This window comes from Ranitomeya imitator, chromosome 3 (genome assembly GCF_032444005.1).
Source record: "Ranitomeya imitator isolate aRanImi1 chromosome 3, aRanImi1.pri, whole genome shotgun sequence".
Classification (NCBI taxonomy): Eukaryota; Metazoa; Chordata; class Amphibia; order Anura; family Dendrobatidae; genus Ranitomeya; species Ranitomeya imitator.
This window is the reverse complement of record NC_091284.1, coordinates 818707994-818728693: the sequence shown is the minus strand read 5'-3', so window position 1 is coordinate 818728693 and position 20700 is coordinate 818707994. Positions and strand designations below refer to the sequence as shown.

At 44.3% G+C, this 20700-nt stretch overlaps 1 protein-coding gene across 4 annotated transcripts in view; it reads right to left on the bottom strand.

Annotated features, from left to right (window-relative positions):
* Window positions 1-2132: 2132 nt before the first annotated feature.
* Window positions 2133-20700, bottom strand: part of NARS2 (asparaginyl-tRNA synthetase 2, mitochondrial) — a 40208-nt gene continuing 21640 nt past the window's right edge. For 2 of the 4 annotated variants that reach the window (XR_011319448.1, XM_069759346.1), the window contains 3 exons: window positions 18893-18990; window positions 3523-3549; window positions 2744-3223 (listed from right to left, as the gene is read on the bottom strand). Coding sequence is in view for 2 of the 4 variants with exons in the window: in XM_069759346.1 (XP_069615447.1) it covers window positions 3079-3223; window positions 3523-3549; window positions 18893-18990 (270 nt within the window). In the remaining 2 variants the exon portion in view is untranslated. Of the gene's footprint in view, window positions 3224-3522; window positions 3550-18892; window positions 18991-20700 lie in introns of those variants that run through there. The other 2 variants (XM_069759347.1, XM_069759348.1) reach the window with 2 other exon arrangements.

Below are 20700 nucleotides of genomic sequence, written 5' to 3'. Positions count from 1 at the left end.
CACACCCCTAACCCTAATGCCAACTGTAGCCATAACCCTAATCACAACCCTAACCACAACCCTAATTCCAACCCTAACCCTAAGGCTATGTGCCCACTTTGCAGATTCGTGTGAGATATTTCCGCACCATTTTTGAAAAATCCGCGGGTAAAAGGCACTGCGTTTTACCTGCGGATTTTCCGCGGATTTCCAGTGTTTTTTGTGCGGATTTCACCTGCGGATTCCTATTGAGGAACAGGTGTAAAACGCTGCGGAATCCGCACAAAGAATTGACATGCTGCGGAAAATACAACGCAGCATTTCCGCGCGGTATTTTCCGCACCATGGGCACAGCGGATTTGGTTTTCCATAGTTTTACTTGGTACTGTAAACCTGATGGAACACTGCTGCGAATCCGCAGCGGCCAATCCGCAGCCAAATCCGCACCGTGTGCACATGGCCTAATTCTAAAGGTATGTGCACACGCTGCGGAAAACGCTGCAGATCCGCAGCAGTTTCCCATGAGTTTACAGTTCAATGTAAACCTACGGGAAACAAAAATCGCTGTGCCCATGCTGCGGAAAAACTGCACGGAAACGCAGCGGTTTACATTCCGCAGCATGTCACTTCTTTGTGCGGTTTCCGCAGCGGTTTTACAACTGCTCCAATAGAAAATCGCAGTTGTAAAACCGCAGTGAAATGCGCAGAAAAAAAACGCGGTAAATCCGCCATAAATCCGCAGCGGTTTAGCACTGCGGATTTATCAAATCCGCAGCGGAAAAATCCGCAGAGGACCAGAATACATGTGCACATACCGAAACCCTACCCCTACCCCTACCCCTACCCCTAACCCTACCCCTAACCCTACCCCTAACCCTAACCCTACCCCTATTCTAACATTAGTGGAAAAAAAAAAAATTCTTTATTTTTTTATTGTCCCTACCTATGGGGGTGACAAAGGGGGGGGGGGGGGGGTCATTTATTATTTTTTTTTTATTTTGATCACTGAGATATAATCTATCTCAGTGATCAAAATGCACTTTGGAACGAATCTGCCGGTCGGCAGATTCGGCGGGCACACTGCGCATGTGCCCGCCATTTTGGAAGATGGCGGCGCCCAGGGAGAAGACGGACGGGACCCCGGCTGGATCGGTAAGTATGATGGGGTGGGGGGGGACCACGGGGGGGGGGGGGGGGATCGGAGCACGGGGGGGGGGAATCGGAGCGCGGGAGGGGTGGAACGGAGTACGGGGGGCGTGGAACGGAGCACGGGGGGGTGGAATGGAGCACGGGGGGGTGGAACGGAGCACCGGGGGGGGTTGGTGGATCGGAGTGCAGGGGGGGTGATTGGAGCACGGGGGTGAGCGGACAAGAGCACGGGGAGGAGCGGAGCACAGGACAGAGGGGAGCGGGGCAGTGTACCGGGCAGATCGGAGGGCTGGGGGGGCGATCGGTGGGGTGGGGTGGGGGCACATTAGTATTTCCAGCCATGGCCGATGATATTTCAGCATCGGCCATGGCTGGATTGTAATATTTCACCAGTTATAATAGGTGAAATATTACAAATCACTCTGATTGGCAGTTTCACTTTCAACAGCCAATCAGAGCGATTGTAGCCACGAGGGGGTGAAGCCACACCCCCCTGGGCTAAACTACCACTCCCCCTGTCCCTGCAGATCGGGTGAAATGGGAGTTAACCCTTTCACCCGATCTGCAGGGACGCGATCTTTCCATGACGCCACATAGGCGTCATGGGTCGGATTGGCACCGACTTTCATGACGCCTACATGGCGTCATGGGTCGGGAAGGGGTTAAAAGACGTATTTGGCTGTCCTTAAGGGTTTAAAACAAGGGTTTTTTGTTTATTTTTTAAAGAAACAGCGCCACCCCTGGCCACAGATCGTATGTGGTATCACAGCTTCATTCAATTTCAAATGGAGCCGAGTTGCAATACCAGACACAACCCACAGTCAGTGGTGGCGCCATTTCTAACAGAAAGTAGCCATGAAGGTGTAAACCTGGACAATCCCTTCGAAGGATCATTGCCAGATTATCAGATGTTCCGGATTGTTGGAAGACCACGACAAAGCATGTAAAATCTGGACAGGTCGTTCGTTCTTTTGATATCATATAAACACAGTGATGAGTAAAATCCAGCAAAATGGATCCCTTTAATCAGGCCTGTAATCTATAACTTGCTGCAGTTGATCTCCCAAACTTGTAACTTTTGCAAAACTACAACTTCCAGCATGGGAACGAAAGTAAAACCTCACAGACCAATTTTATTGTCCCAGAAAACACTTTTTCTGCATCCAGAGCTGCATTTAAAATTCTGCGGATTTTCTGATAGTTGTCGCCGGTTGCATTATCTGACTGCTGCCCTCTGCTGGTTCAATGTCTGTACTACGCTTGCTCTGCTGTGGAGCACTTTGGGACTTGCCAGCGCTCTACACGGTAGCAATCCATCTAATGAAGGTGTAGCAGAATTTGGATTGCAGCTCTGGCTGTAACCAGTGCACGAGACATGATGGAACTCGAGGTATTTAAAAGTAAAAACTTGCAGCTGTAACTTTTAAGGACTCAAGAAACACTAGATCTGCTCGTCTCGAGAGGTGACCTCCGGCGCTAATAATCCCGGCAGCAAATCCGAATTATTATTTCTGTTTGCAATTAATGTCCGGCTGAGAAGAAAGCGATGTTTACGACACATTAACCTCCCGCCGCTCGCATCACGGCGCCCATAGTTATACTCTCCAAACGTAATGGTGATTTATGATTATTTTATAGAAATGGAGGCAGAGCAACCTTGGTCGACACCAAACTGCCCCCCTCACATTACACGTGGAGTATGTATGTAGATCTCACGTTAGGGGAAGGAATACCTGTGGGTTCCAGGTTTTTTGGCAGGCGGCATTGAGAAAGGAGAATGGAGAGAGATCCAGAAAAAGGATCTAATAATGAAGGACTGTACTCAATGCCAGTCAGCTGCACCTAAAGCCAGCAGAAAAATGTACTGCATGAGAAAAGGCCTCCGACGAGCTCATAGGGTGGGAGCAAAAAAAAAAGGATCAGTGATGACGTCTTTCTGTCCGGTTAGACTCATAAGTGGCAGGAATAAGGAAATCTTGGAAACGGGATGGCATCTTTGATATTGTCCACTCCCAAAATGCACTGCAGGTATCGCTCAAATCCCATCCCGAAACCGCCGTGTGGAACAGATCCGAACCGACGTATATCTAGATACCTGCAAGAGAGGAAAAATGGTGAGAACTTGTACAGGTCGACTAATATCCAGCTGAACAGGACATCAAGGAGGAGCACTGTAATAAAACCCTGCAGTAAGCTGCTCTCAACCAATCAGCACCTTCGAAGACATTCCTGGTGATACTGATTGGCTGAGAACAGATGAATGACACACACAGGGAAGCTCCCTAAAGTCCATTTCAGCTGCACTCCAGACAGTGCAAAAATAAAACTGTAGGATCAATGGAAATGAAAAATAAGTGGTTGGGGTGGATAGGGGAATAATGAATTGGAACTTACCACTGGTACGTGTCAGCCAGTCCTAACCTAAAATAGACAGGAAAACCAAAGATAAATGGTAACTAAGTAAAAAAAAAAAGATCGTTCTGAGAGTCCGATATCCTTCATTCCAGAGCTGCACTCAATATTCTGCTGGTGCAGTCACTGTGTACATACATTACTGATCCTGAGTTACATACTGTATTATACTCCAGAGCTGCGCTCACTATTCTGCTGCTGCAGTCACTGTGTATATACATTACTGACCCTCAGTTACAGTACATCCTGAATTATACTCCAGAGCTGCACTCACTATTCGGCTGGTGCACTCACTGTGTACATACATTACATTACTGATCCTGAGTTACATCCTGTATTATACCCCAGAGCTGCGCTCACTATTCTGCTGGTGCAGTCACTGTGTACATACATTACCCCAGAGCTGCACTCACTATTCTGCTGGTGCAGTCACTGTGTACATACATTACATTACTGATCCTGAGTTACATCCTGTATTATACTCCAGAGCTGCACTCACTATTCTGCTGGTGCAGTCACTGTGTACACACATTACATTACTGATCCTGAGTTACATCCTGTATTATACTCCAGAGCTGCACTCACTATTCTGCTGGTGCAGTCACTGGGTACATACATTACATTACTGATCCTGAGTTACATCCTGTATTATACTCCAGAGCTGCGCTCACTATTCTGCTGGTGCAGTCACTGTGTACATACATTACATTACTGATCCTGAGTTACATCCTGTATTATACCCCAGAGCTGCACTCACTATTCTGCTGGTGCAGTCACTGTGTACATACATTACATTACGGATGCTAAGTTACATCCTGTATTATACCCCAGAGCTGCACTCACTATTCAGCTGGTGCAGTCACTGTGTACATACATTACATTACTGATCTTGAGTTACATCCTGTATTATAACCCAGAGCTGCACTCACTAGTCTGCTGGTGCAGTCACTGTGTACATTACATTACTGATCCTGAGTTACAGTACATCCTGAATTATACTCCAGAGCTGCACTCACTATTCTGCTGGTGCAGTCACTGTGTACATACATTACATTACGGATCCTGAGTTACATCCTGTATTATACTCCAGAGCTGCACTCACTATTCTGCTGGTGCAGTCACTGTGTACATACATTACATTACGGATCCTAAGTTACATCCTGTATTATACCCCAGAGCTGCACTCACTATTCTGCTGGTGCAGTCACTGTGTACATACATTACATTACTGATCTTGAGTTACATCCTGTATTATAACCCAGAGCTGCACTCACTAGTCTGCTGGTGCAGTCACTGTGTACATACATTACTGATCCTGAGTTACATCCTGTATTATACCCCAGAGCTGCACTCACTATTCTGCTGGTGCAGTCACTGTGTACATACATCACATTACGGATCCTGAGTTACATCCTGTATTATACCCCAGAGCTGCACTCACTATTCTGCTGGTGCAGTCACTGTGTACATACATTACATTACTGATCTTGAGTTACATCCTGTATTATACCCCAGAGCTGCACTCACTAGTCTGCTGGTGCAGTCACTGTGTACATACATTACCCCAGAGCTGCGCTCACTATTCTGCTGGTACAGTCACTGTGTACATACATTACATTACTGATCCTGAGTTACATCCTGTATTATACTCCAGAGCTGCACTCACTATTCTGCTGGTGCAGTCACTGTGTACACACATTACATTACTGATCCTGAGTTACATCCTGTATTATACTCCAGAGCTGCACTCACTATTCTGCTGGTGCAGTCACTGTGTACATACATTACATTACTGATCCTGAGTTACATCCTGTATTATACCCCAGAGCTGCACTCACTAGTCTGCTGGTGCAGTCACTGTGTACATTACATTACTGATCCTGAGTTACCTCCTGTATTATACTCCAGAGCTGCGCTCACTATTCTGCTGGTGCAGTCACTGTGTACATACATTACCCCAGAGCTGCGCTCACTATTCTGCTGGTACAGTCACTGTGTACATACATTACATTACTGATCCTGAGTTACATCCTGTATTATACTCCAGAGCTGCACTCACTATTCTGCTGGTAGAGTCACTGTGTACACACATTACATTACTGATCCTGAGTTACATCCTGTATTATACTCCAGAGCTGCACTCACTATTCTGCTGGTGCAGTCACTGTGTACATACATTACTGATCCTGAGTTACATCCTGTATTATACCCCAGAGCTGCACTCACTATTCTGCTGGTGCAGTCACTGTGTACATACATCACATTACGGATCCTGAGTTACATCCTGTATTATACCCCAGAGCTGCACTCACTATTCTGCTGGTGCAGTCACTGTGTACATACATTACATTACTGATCTTAAGTTACATCCTGTATTATACCCCAGAGCTGCACTCACTAGTCTGCTGGTGCAGTCACTGTGTACATTACATTACTGATCCTGAGTTACAGTACATCCTGAATTATACTCCAGAGCTGCACTCACTATTCGGCTGGTGCACTCACTGTGTACATACATCACATTACGGATCCTGAGTTACATCCTGTATTATACCCCAGAGCTGCGCTCACTATTCTGCTGGTGCAGTCACTGTGTACATACACTACCCCAGAGCTGCGCTCACTATTCTGCTGGTGCAGTCACTGTGTACATACATTACATTAGTGATCCTGAGTTACATCCTGTTTTATACTCCAGAGCTGCACTCACTATTCTGCTGGTGCAGTCACTGTGTACACACATTACATTACTGATCCTGAGTTACATCCTGTATTATACTCCAGAGCTGCACTCACTATTCTGCTGGTGCAGTCACTGTGTACATACATTACATTACTGATCCTGAGTTACATCCTGTATTATACCCCAGAGCTGCACTCACTATTCTGCTGGTGCAGTCACTGTGTACATACATTACGGATCCTGAGTTACATCCTGTATTATACCCCAGAGCTGCACTCACTATTCTGCTGGTGCAGTCACTGTGTGCATACATTACATTACTGATCCTGAGTTACATCCTGTATTACACTCCAGAGCTGCACTCACTATTCTGCTGGTGCAGTCACTGTGTACATACATTACATTACTGATCTTGAGTTACATCCTGTATTATACCCCAGAGCTGCACTCACTAGTCTGCTGGTGCAGTCACTGTGTACATTACATTACGGATCCTGAGTTACACCTGTATTATACCCCAGAGCTGCACTCACTATTCTGCTGGTGCAGTCACTGTGTACATACATTACATTACTGATCTTGAGTTACATCCTGTATTATACCCCAGAGCTGCACTCACTAGTCTGCTGGTGCAGTCGCTGTGTACATTACATTACTGATCCTGAGTTACCTCCTGTATTATACTCCAGAGCTGCGCTCACTATTCTGCCGGTGCAGTCACTGTGTACATACATTACCCCAGAGCTGCGCTCACTATTCTGCTGGTGCAGTCACTGTGTACATACATTACATTACTGATCCTGAGTTACATCCTGTATTATACTCCAGAGCTGCACTCACTATTCTGCTGGTGCAGTCACTGTGTACATACATTACATTACTGATCCTGAGTTACATCCTGTATTATACCCCAGAGCTGCACTCACTATTCTGCTGGTGCAGTCACTGTGTACATACATTACATTACGGATCCTGAGTTACATCCTGTATTATAACCCAGAGCTGCACTCACTATTCTGCTGGTGCAGTCACTGTGTACATACATTACATTACTGATCCTGAGTTACATCCTGTATTATACCCCAGAGCTGCACTCACTAGTCTGCTGGTGCAGTCACTGTGTACATTACATTACTGATCCTGAGTTACCTCCTGTATTATACTCCAGAGCTGCGCTCACTATTCTGCTGGTGCAGTCACTGTGTACATACATTACCCCAGAGCTGCACTCACTATTCTGCTGGTGCAGTCACTGTGTACATACATTACATTACTGATCCTGAGTTACATCCTGTATTATACTCCAGAGCTGCACTCACTATTCTGCTGGTGCAGTCACTGTGTACACACATTACATTACTGATCCTGAGTTACATCCTGTATTATACCCCAGAGCTGCACTCACTAGTCTGCTGGTGCAGTCACTGTGTACATTACATTACTGATCCTGAGTTACATCCTGTATTATACTCCAGAGCTGCACTCACTATTCTGCTGGTGCAGTCACTGTGTACATACATTACCCCAGAGCTGCGCTCACTATTCTGCTGGTGCAGTCACTGTGTACGTACATTACATTACTGATCCTAAGTTACATCCTGTATTATACTCCAGAGCTGCGCTCACTATTCTGCTGGTGCAGTCACTGTGTACATACATTACCCCAGAGCTGCGCTCACTATTCTGCTGGTGCAGTCACTGTGTACATACATTACATTACTGATCCTGAGTTACATCCTGTATTATACTCCAGAGCTGCACTCACTATTCTGCTGGTGCAGTCACTGTGTACATACATTACATTACTGATCCTGAGTTACATCCTGTATTATACCCCAGAGCTGCACTCACTATTCTGCTGGTGCAGTCACTGTGTACATACATTACATTACGGATCCTGAGTTACATCCTGTATTATAACCCAGAGCTGCACTCACTATTCTGCTGGTGCAGTCACTGTGTACATACATTACTGATCCTGAGTTACACCTGTATTATACCCCAGAGCTGCACTCACTATTCTGCTGGTGCAGTCACTGTGTACATACATTACATTACTGATCCTGAGTTACATCCTGTATTATACCCCAGAGCTGCACTCACTAGTCTGCTGGTGCAGTCACTGTGTACATTACATTACTGATCCTGAGTTACCTCCTGTATTATACTCCAGAGCTGCGCTCACTATTCTGCTGGTGCAGTCACTGTGTACATACATTACCCCAGAGCTGCACTCACTATTCTGCTGGTGCAGTCACTGTGTACATACATTACATTACTGATCCTGAGTTACATCCTGTATTATACTCCAGAGCTGCACTCACTATTCTGCTGGTGCAGTCACTGTGTACACACATTACATTACTGATCCTGAGTTACATCCTGTATTATACCCCAGAGCTGCACTCACTAGTCTGCTGGTGCAGTCACTGTGTACATTACATTACTGATCCTGAGTTACATCCTGTATTATACTCCAGAGCTGCGCTCACTATTCTGCTGGTGCAGTCACTGTGTACATACATTACCCCAGAGCTGCGCTCACTATTCTGCTGGTGCAGTCACTGTGTACGTACATTACATTACTGATCCTAAGTTACATCCTGTATTATACTCCAGAGCTGCGCTCACTATTCTGCTGGTGCAGTCACTGTGTACATACATTACCCCAGAGCTGCGCTCACTATTCTGCTGGTGCAGTCACTGTGTACATACATTACATTACGGATCCTGAGTTACATCCTGTATTATAACCCAGAGCTGCACTCACTATTCTGCTGGTGCAGTCACTGTGTACACACATTACATTACTGATCCTGAGTTACATCCTGTATTATACTCCAGAGCTGCACTCACTATTCTGCTGGTGCAGTCACTGTGTACACACATTACATTACTGATCCTGAGTTACATCCTGTATTATACTCCAGAGCTGCACTCACTATTCTGCTGGTGCAGTCACTGTGTACATACATTACATTACTGATCCTGAGTTACATCCTGTATTATACCCCAGAGCTGCACTCACTATTCTGCTGGTGCAGTCACTGTGTACATACATTACATTACGGATCCTGAGTTACATCCTGTATTATACCCCAGAGCTGCACTCACTATTCTGCTGGTGCAGTCACTGTGTACATACATTACATTACTGATCCTGAGTTACATCCTGTATTATACTCCAGAGCTGCACTCACTATTCTGCTGGTGCAGTCACTGTGTACATACATTACATTACGGATCCTGAGTTACACCTGTATTATACCCCAGAGCTGCACTCACTATTCTGCTGGTGCAGTCACTGTGTACATACATTACATTACTGATCCGGAGTTACATCCTGTATTATACCCCAGAGCTGCACTCACTAGTCTGCTGGTGCAGTCACTGTGTACATTACATTACTGATCCTGAGTTACCTCCTGTATTATACTCCAGAGCTGCGCTCACTATTCTGCTGGTGCAGTCACTGTGTACATACATTACCCCAGAGCTGCGCTCACTATTCTGCTGGTGCAGTCACTGTGTACATACATTACATTACTGATCCTGAGTTACATCCTGTATTATACTCCAGAGCTGAACTCACTATTCTGCTGGTACAGTCACTGTGTACACACATTACATTACTGATCCTCAGTTACATCCTGTATTATACTCCAGAGCTGCACTCACTATTCTGCTGGTGCAGTAACTGTGTACATACATTACATTACGGATCCTGAGTTACATCCTGTATTATACTCCAGAGCTGCACTCACTATTCTGCTGGTGCAGTCACTGTGTACACACATTACATTACTGATCCTGAGTTACATCCTGTATTATACTCCAGAGCTGCACTCACTATTCTGCTGGTGCAATCACTGTGTACATACATTACATTACGGATCCTGAGTTACATCCTGTATTATACTCCAGAGCTGCACTCACTATTCTGCTGGTGCAGTCACTGTGTACATACATTACATTACGGATCCTGAGTTACACCTGTATTATACCCCAGAGCTGCACTCACTATTCTGCTGGTGCAGTCACTGTGTACATACATTACATTACTGATCCGGAGTTACATCCTGTATTATACCCCAGAGCTGCACTCACTATTCTGCTGGTGCAGTCACTGTGTACATACATTACATTACTGATCCTGAGTTACATCCTGTATTATACCCCAGAGCTGCACTCACTAGTCTGCTGGTGCAGTCACTGTGTACATTACATTACTGATCCTGAGTTACCTCCTGTATTATACTCCAGAGCTGCGCTCACTATTCTGCTGGTGCAGTCACTGTGTACATACATTACCCCAGAGCTGCACTCACTATTCTGCTGGTGCAGTCACTGTGTACATACATTACATTACTGATCCTGAGTTACATCCTGTATTATACTCCAGAGCTGCACTCACTATTCTGCTGGTGCAGTCACTGTGTACACACATTACATTACTGATCCTGAGTTACATCCTGTATTATACCCCAGAGCTGCACTCACTAGTCTGCTGGTGCAGTCACTGTGTACATTACATTACTGATCCTGAGTTACATCCTGTATTATACTCCAGAGCTGCACTCACTATTCTGCTGGTGCAGTCACTGTGTACATACATTACCCCAGAGCTGCGCTCACTATTCTGCTGGTGCAGTCACTGTGTACGTACATTACATTACTGATCCTAAGTTACATCCTGTATTATACTCCAGAGCTGCGCTCACTATTCTGCTGGTGCAGTCACTGTGTACATACATTACCCCAGAGCTGCGCTCACTATTCTGCTGGTGCAGTCACTGTGTACATACATTACATTACTGATCCTGAGTTACATCCTGTATTATACTCCAGAGCTGCACTCACTATTCTGCTGGTGCAGTCACTGTGTACATACATTACATTACTGATCCTGAGTTACATCCTGTATTATACCCCAGAGCTGCACTCACTATTCTGCTGGTGCAGTCACTGTGTACATACATTACATTACGGATCCTGAGTTACATCCTGTATTATAACCCAGAGCTGCACTCACTATTCTGCTGGTGCAGTCACTGTGTACATACATTACTGATCCTGAGTTACACCTGTATTATACCCCAGAGCTGCACTCACTATTCTGCTGGTGCAGTCACTGTGTACATACATTACATTACTGATCCTGAGTTACATCCTGTATTATACCCCAGAGCTGCACTCACTAGTCTGCTGGTGCAGTCACTGTGTACATTACATTACTGATCCTGAGTTACCTCCTGTATTATACTCCAGAGCTGCGCTCACTATTCTGCTGGTGCAGTCACTGTGTACATACATTACCCCAGAGCTGCACTCACTATTCTGCTGGTGCAGTCACTGTGTACATACATTACATTACTGATCCTGAGTTACATCCTGTATTATACTCCAGAGCTGCACTCACTATTCTGCTGGTGCAGTCACTGTGTACACACATTACATTACTGATCCTGAGTTACATCCTGTATTATACCCCAGAGCTGCACTCACTAGTCTGCTGGTGCAGTCACTGTGTACATTACATTACTGATCCTGAGTTACATCCTGTATTATACTCCAGAGCTGCGCTCACTATTCTGCTGGTGCAGTCACTGTGTACATACATTACCCCAGAGCTGCGCTCACTATTCTGCTGGTGCAGTCACTGTGTACGTACATTACATTACTGATCCTAAGTTACATCCTGTATTATACTCCAGAGCTGCGCTCACTATTCTGCTGGTGCAGTCACTGTGTACATACATTACCCCAGAGCTGCGCTCACTATTCTGCTGGTGCAGTCACTGTGTACATACATTACATTACGGATCCTGAGTTACATCCTGTATTATAACCCAGAGCTGCACTCACTATTCTGCTGGTGCAGTCACTGTGTACACACATTACATTACTGATCCTGAGTTACATCCTGTATTATACTCCAGAGCTGCACTCACTATTCTGCTGGTGCAGTCACTGTGTACACACATTACATTACTGATCCTGAGTTACATCCTGTATTATACTCCAGAGCTGCACTCACTATTCTGCTGGTGCAGTCACTGTGTACATACATTACATTACTGATCCTGAGTTACATCCTGTATTATACCCCAGAGCTGCACTCACTATTCTGCTGGTGCAGTCACTGTGTACATACATTACATTACGGATCCTGAGTTACATCCTGTATTATACCCCAGAGCTGCACTCACTATTCTGCTGGTGCAGTCACTGTGTACATACATTACATTACTGATCCTGAGTTACATCCTGTATTATACTCCAGAGCTGCACTCACTATTCTGCTGGTGCAGTCACTGTGTACATACATTACATTACGGATCCTGAGTTACACCTGTATTATACCCCAGAGCTGCACTCACTATTCTGCTGGTGCAGTCACTGTGTACATACATTACATTACTGATCCGGAGTTACATCCTGTATTATACCCCAGAGCTGCACTCACTAGTCTGCTGGTGCAGTCACTGTGTACATTACATTACTGATCCTGAGTTACCTCCTGTATTATACTCCAGAGCTGCGCTCACTATTCTGCTGGTGCAGTCACTGTGTACATACATTACCCCAGAGCTGCGCTCACTATTCTGCTGGTGCAGTCACTGTGTACATACATTACATTACTGATCCTGAGTTACATCCTGTATTATACTCCAGAGCTGAACTCACTATTCTGCTGGTACAGTCACTGTGTACACACATTACATTACTGATCCTCAGTTACATCCTGTATTATACTCCAGAGCTGCACTCACTATTCTGCTGGTGCAGTAACTGTGTACATACATTACATTACGGATCCTGAGTTACATCCTGTATTATACTCCAGAGCTGCACTCACTATTCTGCTGGTGCAGTCACTGTGTACACACATTACATTACTGATCCTGAGTTACATCCTGTATTATACTCCAGAGCTGCACTCACTATTCTGCTGGTGCAATCACTGTGTACATACATTACATTACGGATCCTGAGTTACATCCTGTATTATACTCCAGAGCTGCACTCACTATTCTGCTGGTGCAGTCACTGTGTACATACATTACGGATCCTGAGTTACACCTGTATTATACCCCAGAGCTGCACTCACTATTCTGCTGGTGCAGTCACTGTGTACATACATTACATTACTGATCCGGAGTTACATCCTGTATTATACCCCAGAGCTGCACTCACTAGTCTGCTGGTGCAGTCACTGTGTACATTACATTACTGATCCTGAGTTACCTCCTGTATTATACTCCAGAGCTGCGCTCACTATTCTGCTGGTGCAGTCACTGTGTACATACATTACCCCAGAGCTGCGCTCACTATTCTGCTGGTGCAGTCACTGTGTACATACACTACATTACTGATCCTGAGTTACATCCTGTATTATACTCCAGAGCTGAACTCACTATTCTGCTGGTAGTCACTGTGTACACACATTACATTACTGATCCTCAGTTACATCCTGTATTATACTCCAGAGCTGCACTCACTATTCTGCTGGTGCAGTAACTGTGTATATACATTACATTACTGATCCTGAGTTACATCCTGTATTATACTCCAGAGCTGCACTCACTATTCTGCTGGTGCAGTCACTGTGTACATACATTACATTACGGATCCCTAGTTACACCTGTATTATACCCCAGAGCTGCACTCACTATTCTGCTGGTGCAGTCACTGTGTACATACATTACATTACTGATCCTGAGTTGCATCCTGTATTATACCCCAGAGCTGCACTCACTAGTCTGCTGGTGCAGTCACTGTGTACACACATTACTGATCTTGAGTTACATCCTGTATTATACCCCAGAGCTGCACTCACTAGTCTGCTGGTGCAGTCACTGTGTACATTACATTACTGATCCTGAGTTACAGTACACCCTGAATTATACTCCAGAGCTGCACTCACTATTCTGCTGGTGCAGTCACTGTGTACATCCATTACATTACTGATCCTGAGTTACCTCCTGTATTATACTCCAGAGCTGCGCTCACTATTCTGCTGGTGCAGTCACTGTGTACATACATTACCCCAGAGCTGCGCTCACTATTCTGCTGGTGCAGTCACTGTGTACGTACATTACATTACTGATCCTAAGTTACATCCTGTATTATACTCCAGAGCTGCACTCACTATTCTGCTGGTGCAGTCACTGTGTACATACATTACATTACTGATCCTGAGTTACATCCTGTATTATACCCCAGAGCTGCACTCACTATTCTGCTGGTGCAGTCACTGTGTACATACATTACTGATCCTGAGTTACATCCTGTATTATACTCCAGAGCTGCACTCACTATTCTGCTGGTGCAGTCACTGTGTACATACATTACATTACGGATCCTGAGTTACACCTGTATAATACCCCAGAGCTGCACTCACTATTCTGCTGGTGCAGTCACTGTGTACATAGATTACATCACTGATCTTGAGTTACATCCTGTATTATACCCCAGAGCTGCACTCACTAGTCTGCTGGTGCAGTCACTGTGTACATTACATTACTGATCCTGAGTTACCTCCTGTATTATACTCCAGAGCTGCGCTCACTATTCTGCTGGTGCAGTCACTGTGTACATACATTACATTACTGATCCTGAGTTACATCCTGTATTTTACTCCAGAGCTGCACTCACTATTCTGCTGGTGCAGTCACTGTGTACACACATTACATTACTGATCCTGAGTTACATCCTGTATTTTACTCCAGAGCTGCACTCACTATTCTGCTGGTGCAGTCACTGTGTACATACATTACATTACTGATCCTGAGTTACATCCTGTATTATACCCCAGAGCTGCACTCACTATTCTGCTGGTGCAGTCACTGTGTACATACATTACGGATCCTGAGTTACATCCTGTATTATACCCCAGAGCTGCACTCACTATTCTGCTGGTGCAGTCACTGTGTACATACATTACATTACTGATCCTGAGTTACATCCTGTATTATACTCCAGAGCTGCACTCACTATTCTGCTGGTGCATTCACTGTGTACATACATTACATTACTGATCCTGAGTTACATCCTGTATTATACCCCAGAGCTGCACTCACTATTCTGCTGGTGCAGTCACTGTGTACATACATTACTGATCCTGAGTTACATCCTGTATTATACTCCAGAGCTGCACTCACTATTCTGCTGGTGCAGTCACTGTGTACATACATTACATTACGGATCCTGAGTTACACCTGTATAATACCCCAGAGCTGCACTCACTATTCTGCTGGTGCAGTCACTGTGTACATAGATTACATCACTGATCTTGAGTTACATCCTGTATTATACCCCAGAGCTGCACTCACTAGTCTGCTGGTGCAGTCACTGTGTACATTACATTACTGATCCTGAGTTACCTCCTGTATTATACTCCAGAGCTGCGCTCACTATTCTGCTGGTGCAGGCACTGTGTACATACATTACATTACTGATCCTGAGTTACCTCCTGTATTATACCCCAGAGCTGCACTCACTATTCTGCTGGTGCAGTAACTGTGTACATACATTACATTACTGATCCTGAGTTACATCCTGTATTATACCCCAGAGCTGCACTCACTATACTGCTGGTGCAGTCACTGTGTACATACATTACTGATCCTGAGTTACCTCCTGTATTATACCCAGAGCTGCACTCACTATTCTGCTGGTGCAGTCACTGGGTACATACATTACATTACGGATCCTGATTACCATCTGTGATACCAATAACATCACACAATACTCCAGTAATAACACCGATAAGTGAACCAGAGAATTCTGAACATGAAATTTATGATAATATGAGATAAAGTCATAATTTCGCAATTAGCGTTGGTTACAGTCGAAGAAGCAGCAAAATACAGTTGTGAACTTTCCGTAACCTCCGTATCTAAGGCAGGCGATCATCACACATTCCACGTGAATTAAATAGGTTTGGAACGATCTGTTAATCAATGACATCACTGACTGGCGCAAATCAGAGCCTGGAACCAGTCCGGAGCAAAGCTAATGCCAACACGCTCCATCATAGCAAGCGGGTATCACCAGACAGCAGATATCCTACTGATATATACATATAAATACCGTACATGTACCTAGTACAGAAAACAGGGGAGCCCTACCATACTACACAGATTTATACAGTCATAAGCCTGAAAGACGCATCATAGATCAGCTATAGGAATAAAGGGAACAAAAATAACAATTAACCGGAGAACATTATCATAACTAATTTACCAACATATAAATATTATAATACTGCTCCTATATACAAGAATATAACTACTATAATACTGCTCCTATATACAAGAATATACCAAACTATAATACTGCCCCTATGAACAAGAAAATACTATAATACTGCCCCTGTGTACAAGAATATAACTACTATAATACTGCCCCTATGTACAAGAATATAACTACTATAATACTGCTCCTATGTACAAGAATATAACTACTATAATACTGCTCCTATGTACAAGAATATAACTGCTATAATACTGCCCCTATGTACAAGAATATAACTACTATAATACTGCCCCTATGTACAAGAATATAACTACTATAATACTGCTCCTATGTACAAGAATATAACTACTATAATACTGCTCCTATGTATAAGAATATAACTGCTATAATACTGCCTCCTATGTACAAGAATATAACTACTATAATACTGCCCCCTACGTACAAAAATATAACTACTATAATACTGCCCCCTACGTACAAGAATATAACTACTATAATACTGCTCCTATGTATAAGAATATAAACTGCTATAATACTGCCTCCTATGTACAAGAATATAACTACTATAATACTGCCACTATGTACAAGAATATAACTACTATAATACTGCTCCCTACGTACAAGAATATAACTACTATAATACTGCCACTATGTACAAGAATATAACTACTATAATACTGCCACTATGTACAAGAATATAACTACTATAATACTGCTCCCTACGTACAAGAATATAACTACTATAATACTGCTCCTATGTACAAGAATAGAACTACTATAATACTGCTCCTATGTACAAGAATATAACTACTATAATACTGCCCCCTATGTACAAGAATATAACTACTATAATTCTTATATAACTTGTCAGTATAGAGGATGTGACGGTACACACAGGTTAGGCGGCACATAATTACGGATTTCTGCCTCTCCTTGCCATCATCATCTCTCCCATAGAATAATCCTAGAAATAACTTTCTCCTTCCTGGAGTCAGCTGCTGGTAATCATAGCCGGGTGCTGGGCGCACACACAGTGACATGTGAGGCCGTCATCTGGCCCTGATTTGGGATTTTAATAAATGTACATTGAATTAATTGAGCAAAAGATAAAAATAGCACAGAAGTCGTGTCATGGCTGAGTGCCCCGGCCCCAGCACGGGAGGGAGAGCGAGGGCCGCACCTCGTGCTTGAATTTGTAGAATGTGTGAGAACGTACAAACAACCCTGATGCCGAGTGTGAAGGAGTCCACCTGCCAAACTGTACACAGGTGTTTAACTCGCTGTTATCACTGCCATACTGTGCACAGGTGTTACACAGTGCACAGGTGTTACACAGCTGCTATCACTGCCAAACTGTACACAGGTGTTTAACTCGCTGTTATCACTGCCATACTGTGCACAGGTGTTACACAGCTGCTATCACTGCCATACTGTGCACAGGTGTTACACAGCTGCTATCACTGCCATACTGTACACAGGTGTTACACCGCTGCTATCACTGCCATACTGTACACAGGTGTTACACCGCTGGTATCACTGCCATACTGTACACAGGTGTTACACCGCTGGTATCACTGCCATACTGTACACAGGTGTTACACCGCTGGTATCACTGCCATACTGTACACAGGTGTTACACCGCTGGTATCACTGCCATACTGTACACAGGTGTTACACCGCTGGTATCACTGCCATACTGTACACAGGTGTTACACCGCTGGTATCACTGCCATACTGTACACAGGTGTTACACCGCTGGTATCACTGCCATACTGTACACTGGTGTTACACCGCTGGTATCACTGCCGTACTGTACACAGGTGTTATACCGCTGGTATCACTGCCGTACTGTACACAGGTGTTACACTGCTGGTATCACTGCCATACTGTACACAGATGTTACACCGCTGGTATCACTGCCATACTGTACACAGATGTTACACCGCTGGTATCACTGCCATACTGTACACAGGTGTTACACCGCTGGTATCACTGCCATACTGTACACAGGTGTTATACTGCTGGTATCACTGCCATACTGTACACAGGTGTTACACCGCTATCACTGCCATACTGTACACAGGTGTTATACTGCTGGTATCACTGCCATACTGTACACAGGTGTTACACCGCTGGTATCACTGCCATACTGTACACAGGTGTTACACCGCTGGTATCAGTGCCATACTGTACACAGGTGTTACACCGCTAACACTGCCATACCGTACACAGGTGTTACACCGCTTCTTCTCGATGACTGTACTGATTGATGAAATGCGTCTGCACTAAGGCGAAGATGTACGACAAGTATAAACATTCCTTCTGTCTGTGAACTTCCAATAGTTCATCATGTCCAATAATCCGGCACCTCAAGAATCAAATTACGGCATATAAAATCTCGAGCTTTACCTGTCGAGACGTGACTGCAGGACAGGAAGCCTCTCCTCTCTCAAGCTCCCGCCAAAGAGCTCTCCGACCCCAGGGACGAGCAGATCCACGGCGGCTGCCTGCAGGGGGCGATAAAGGGAGACTCAGCGCGTCCTCATCCTCCATGTATCGCCACTGATCACATGGTGAGGCCACCTTCACTATAGGGCTGTCCTCGCTCACCTGACTGCACTGTGTCAACACCACCCAACACTTATTATTTACACGGATGCAACTTTTTATCAGTGTTTACAGTTTAATAAAAAAAGGAAAAAAAAAAATGCACAAAAAAGTGACATGATAAGCAGAATTCAGAGACCTTCGCTTCGTTTCCCAACAGTAAAGCAGCTGGTTTTTCTCGAGTCGATGGTGGAAATTACTTAATGGGAAATGTGGGAACTTGTTACGACAGAACCGTTTTTTTTTTTTCCACTTTCGATCTCACTTATGGGGCAACGCGGTGTAATACAGGGGCGGACGAGGACGGCAAAAAAGATTTGTTTTTTTTCATTTACTTCCCCGTCGTACATCATTAATTGTGCAGCTATTTTCACCTTATTTTCCACTTTATGTCTTGATGGAAACAGTCAGTAAGTTGCTGTTATCAACTATAGGTTTCTTTATTTTGTTCTCAATAACTTATTAAACAGACTAAATACCCCGATCAGGTATTAGTTATTCCGAGAATAATGTGTTTCCTCCGAGGATTGGGGTGAAAATCTGTACTATCCCTTTAATTGCCCAAAAAAAACGCAGGTGTCGGTAGTTTACCACAAGCTACAAGTACAGCTGATTCCAGAGGAAGTGATTGCAGGAACCTTTCTTCTGGTTATCGTCCCTCTTGCAATCGCATTTTTGTCAGCCACCCCCCTGTAGAAACCTCTATTATCTAAGGAAAGGAATTACAGGAACCTTTCTTCTTGTTATCATTCCTCCTGCAATCACGTTTTTCTCATCCTTTTCCTTATACAAACTTCTATTAGCTCAGAGAAGGGATTGCAGGAACTTTTCTTCTTGTTATCATCCCTCTTCCAATCGCGTTTTTCTAATCCTTCCCCCCCTGACCATCAATTATCTCAGGGAAAGAATTGCAGATACCTTTCTTATTATCATCCCACTTGCAATTTAATTTATGTCATCCTTCCCCCTGTATAACCTCCAATGATCTCAGGGAAGTGATTGCAGGAACCTTTCTTCTTATCATCCCTCCAGCGATCTCGTTTCTGTCATCCTTCTCCCTGTACAAACTTCTATTAGCTCAGGGAAGGGATTGCAGAACTTTTCTTCTTGTTATCATCCCTCTTTCAATCGCGTTTTTCTCTTCCTTCCCCATGAACAAACTTCAATCATCTCAGGGATTGCGGGAACCTTTTTTCTTGCTATCATCCCGCTTGCAATTTCATTCGTGTCATCCTTCCCCCTGTGCAAGCTTCAATGATCTCAGCGAAGGGATTGCATGAACCTTTTTTCTTGTTTTCATCCCTCTTGCAATTTCATTTATGTCATCCTTCCCACTGTACAAACTTCAATGATCACAAAATAGGAATTGCATGAACTTTTCTTCTTCTTATCATCCCTCTTGCAAACTCCTTTTTGTAATCTTTTCCCCTGTACAAACTTCATTTATCCCAAGGAAGGGATTTTACAGGAACTTTTTAACATGTCATCAGGCCTCTTGCAATTAGTGTGCCAGTGTCATGTCAATACCCACCCCGCACCGAACAATTTCTAACAACACTGAGGAATACAGTAAACTTTTTACAGGCTATCATCCCTCTGACTGTTGCGGT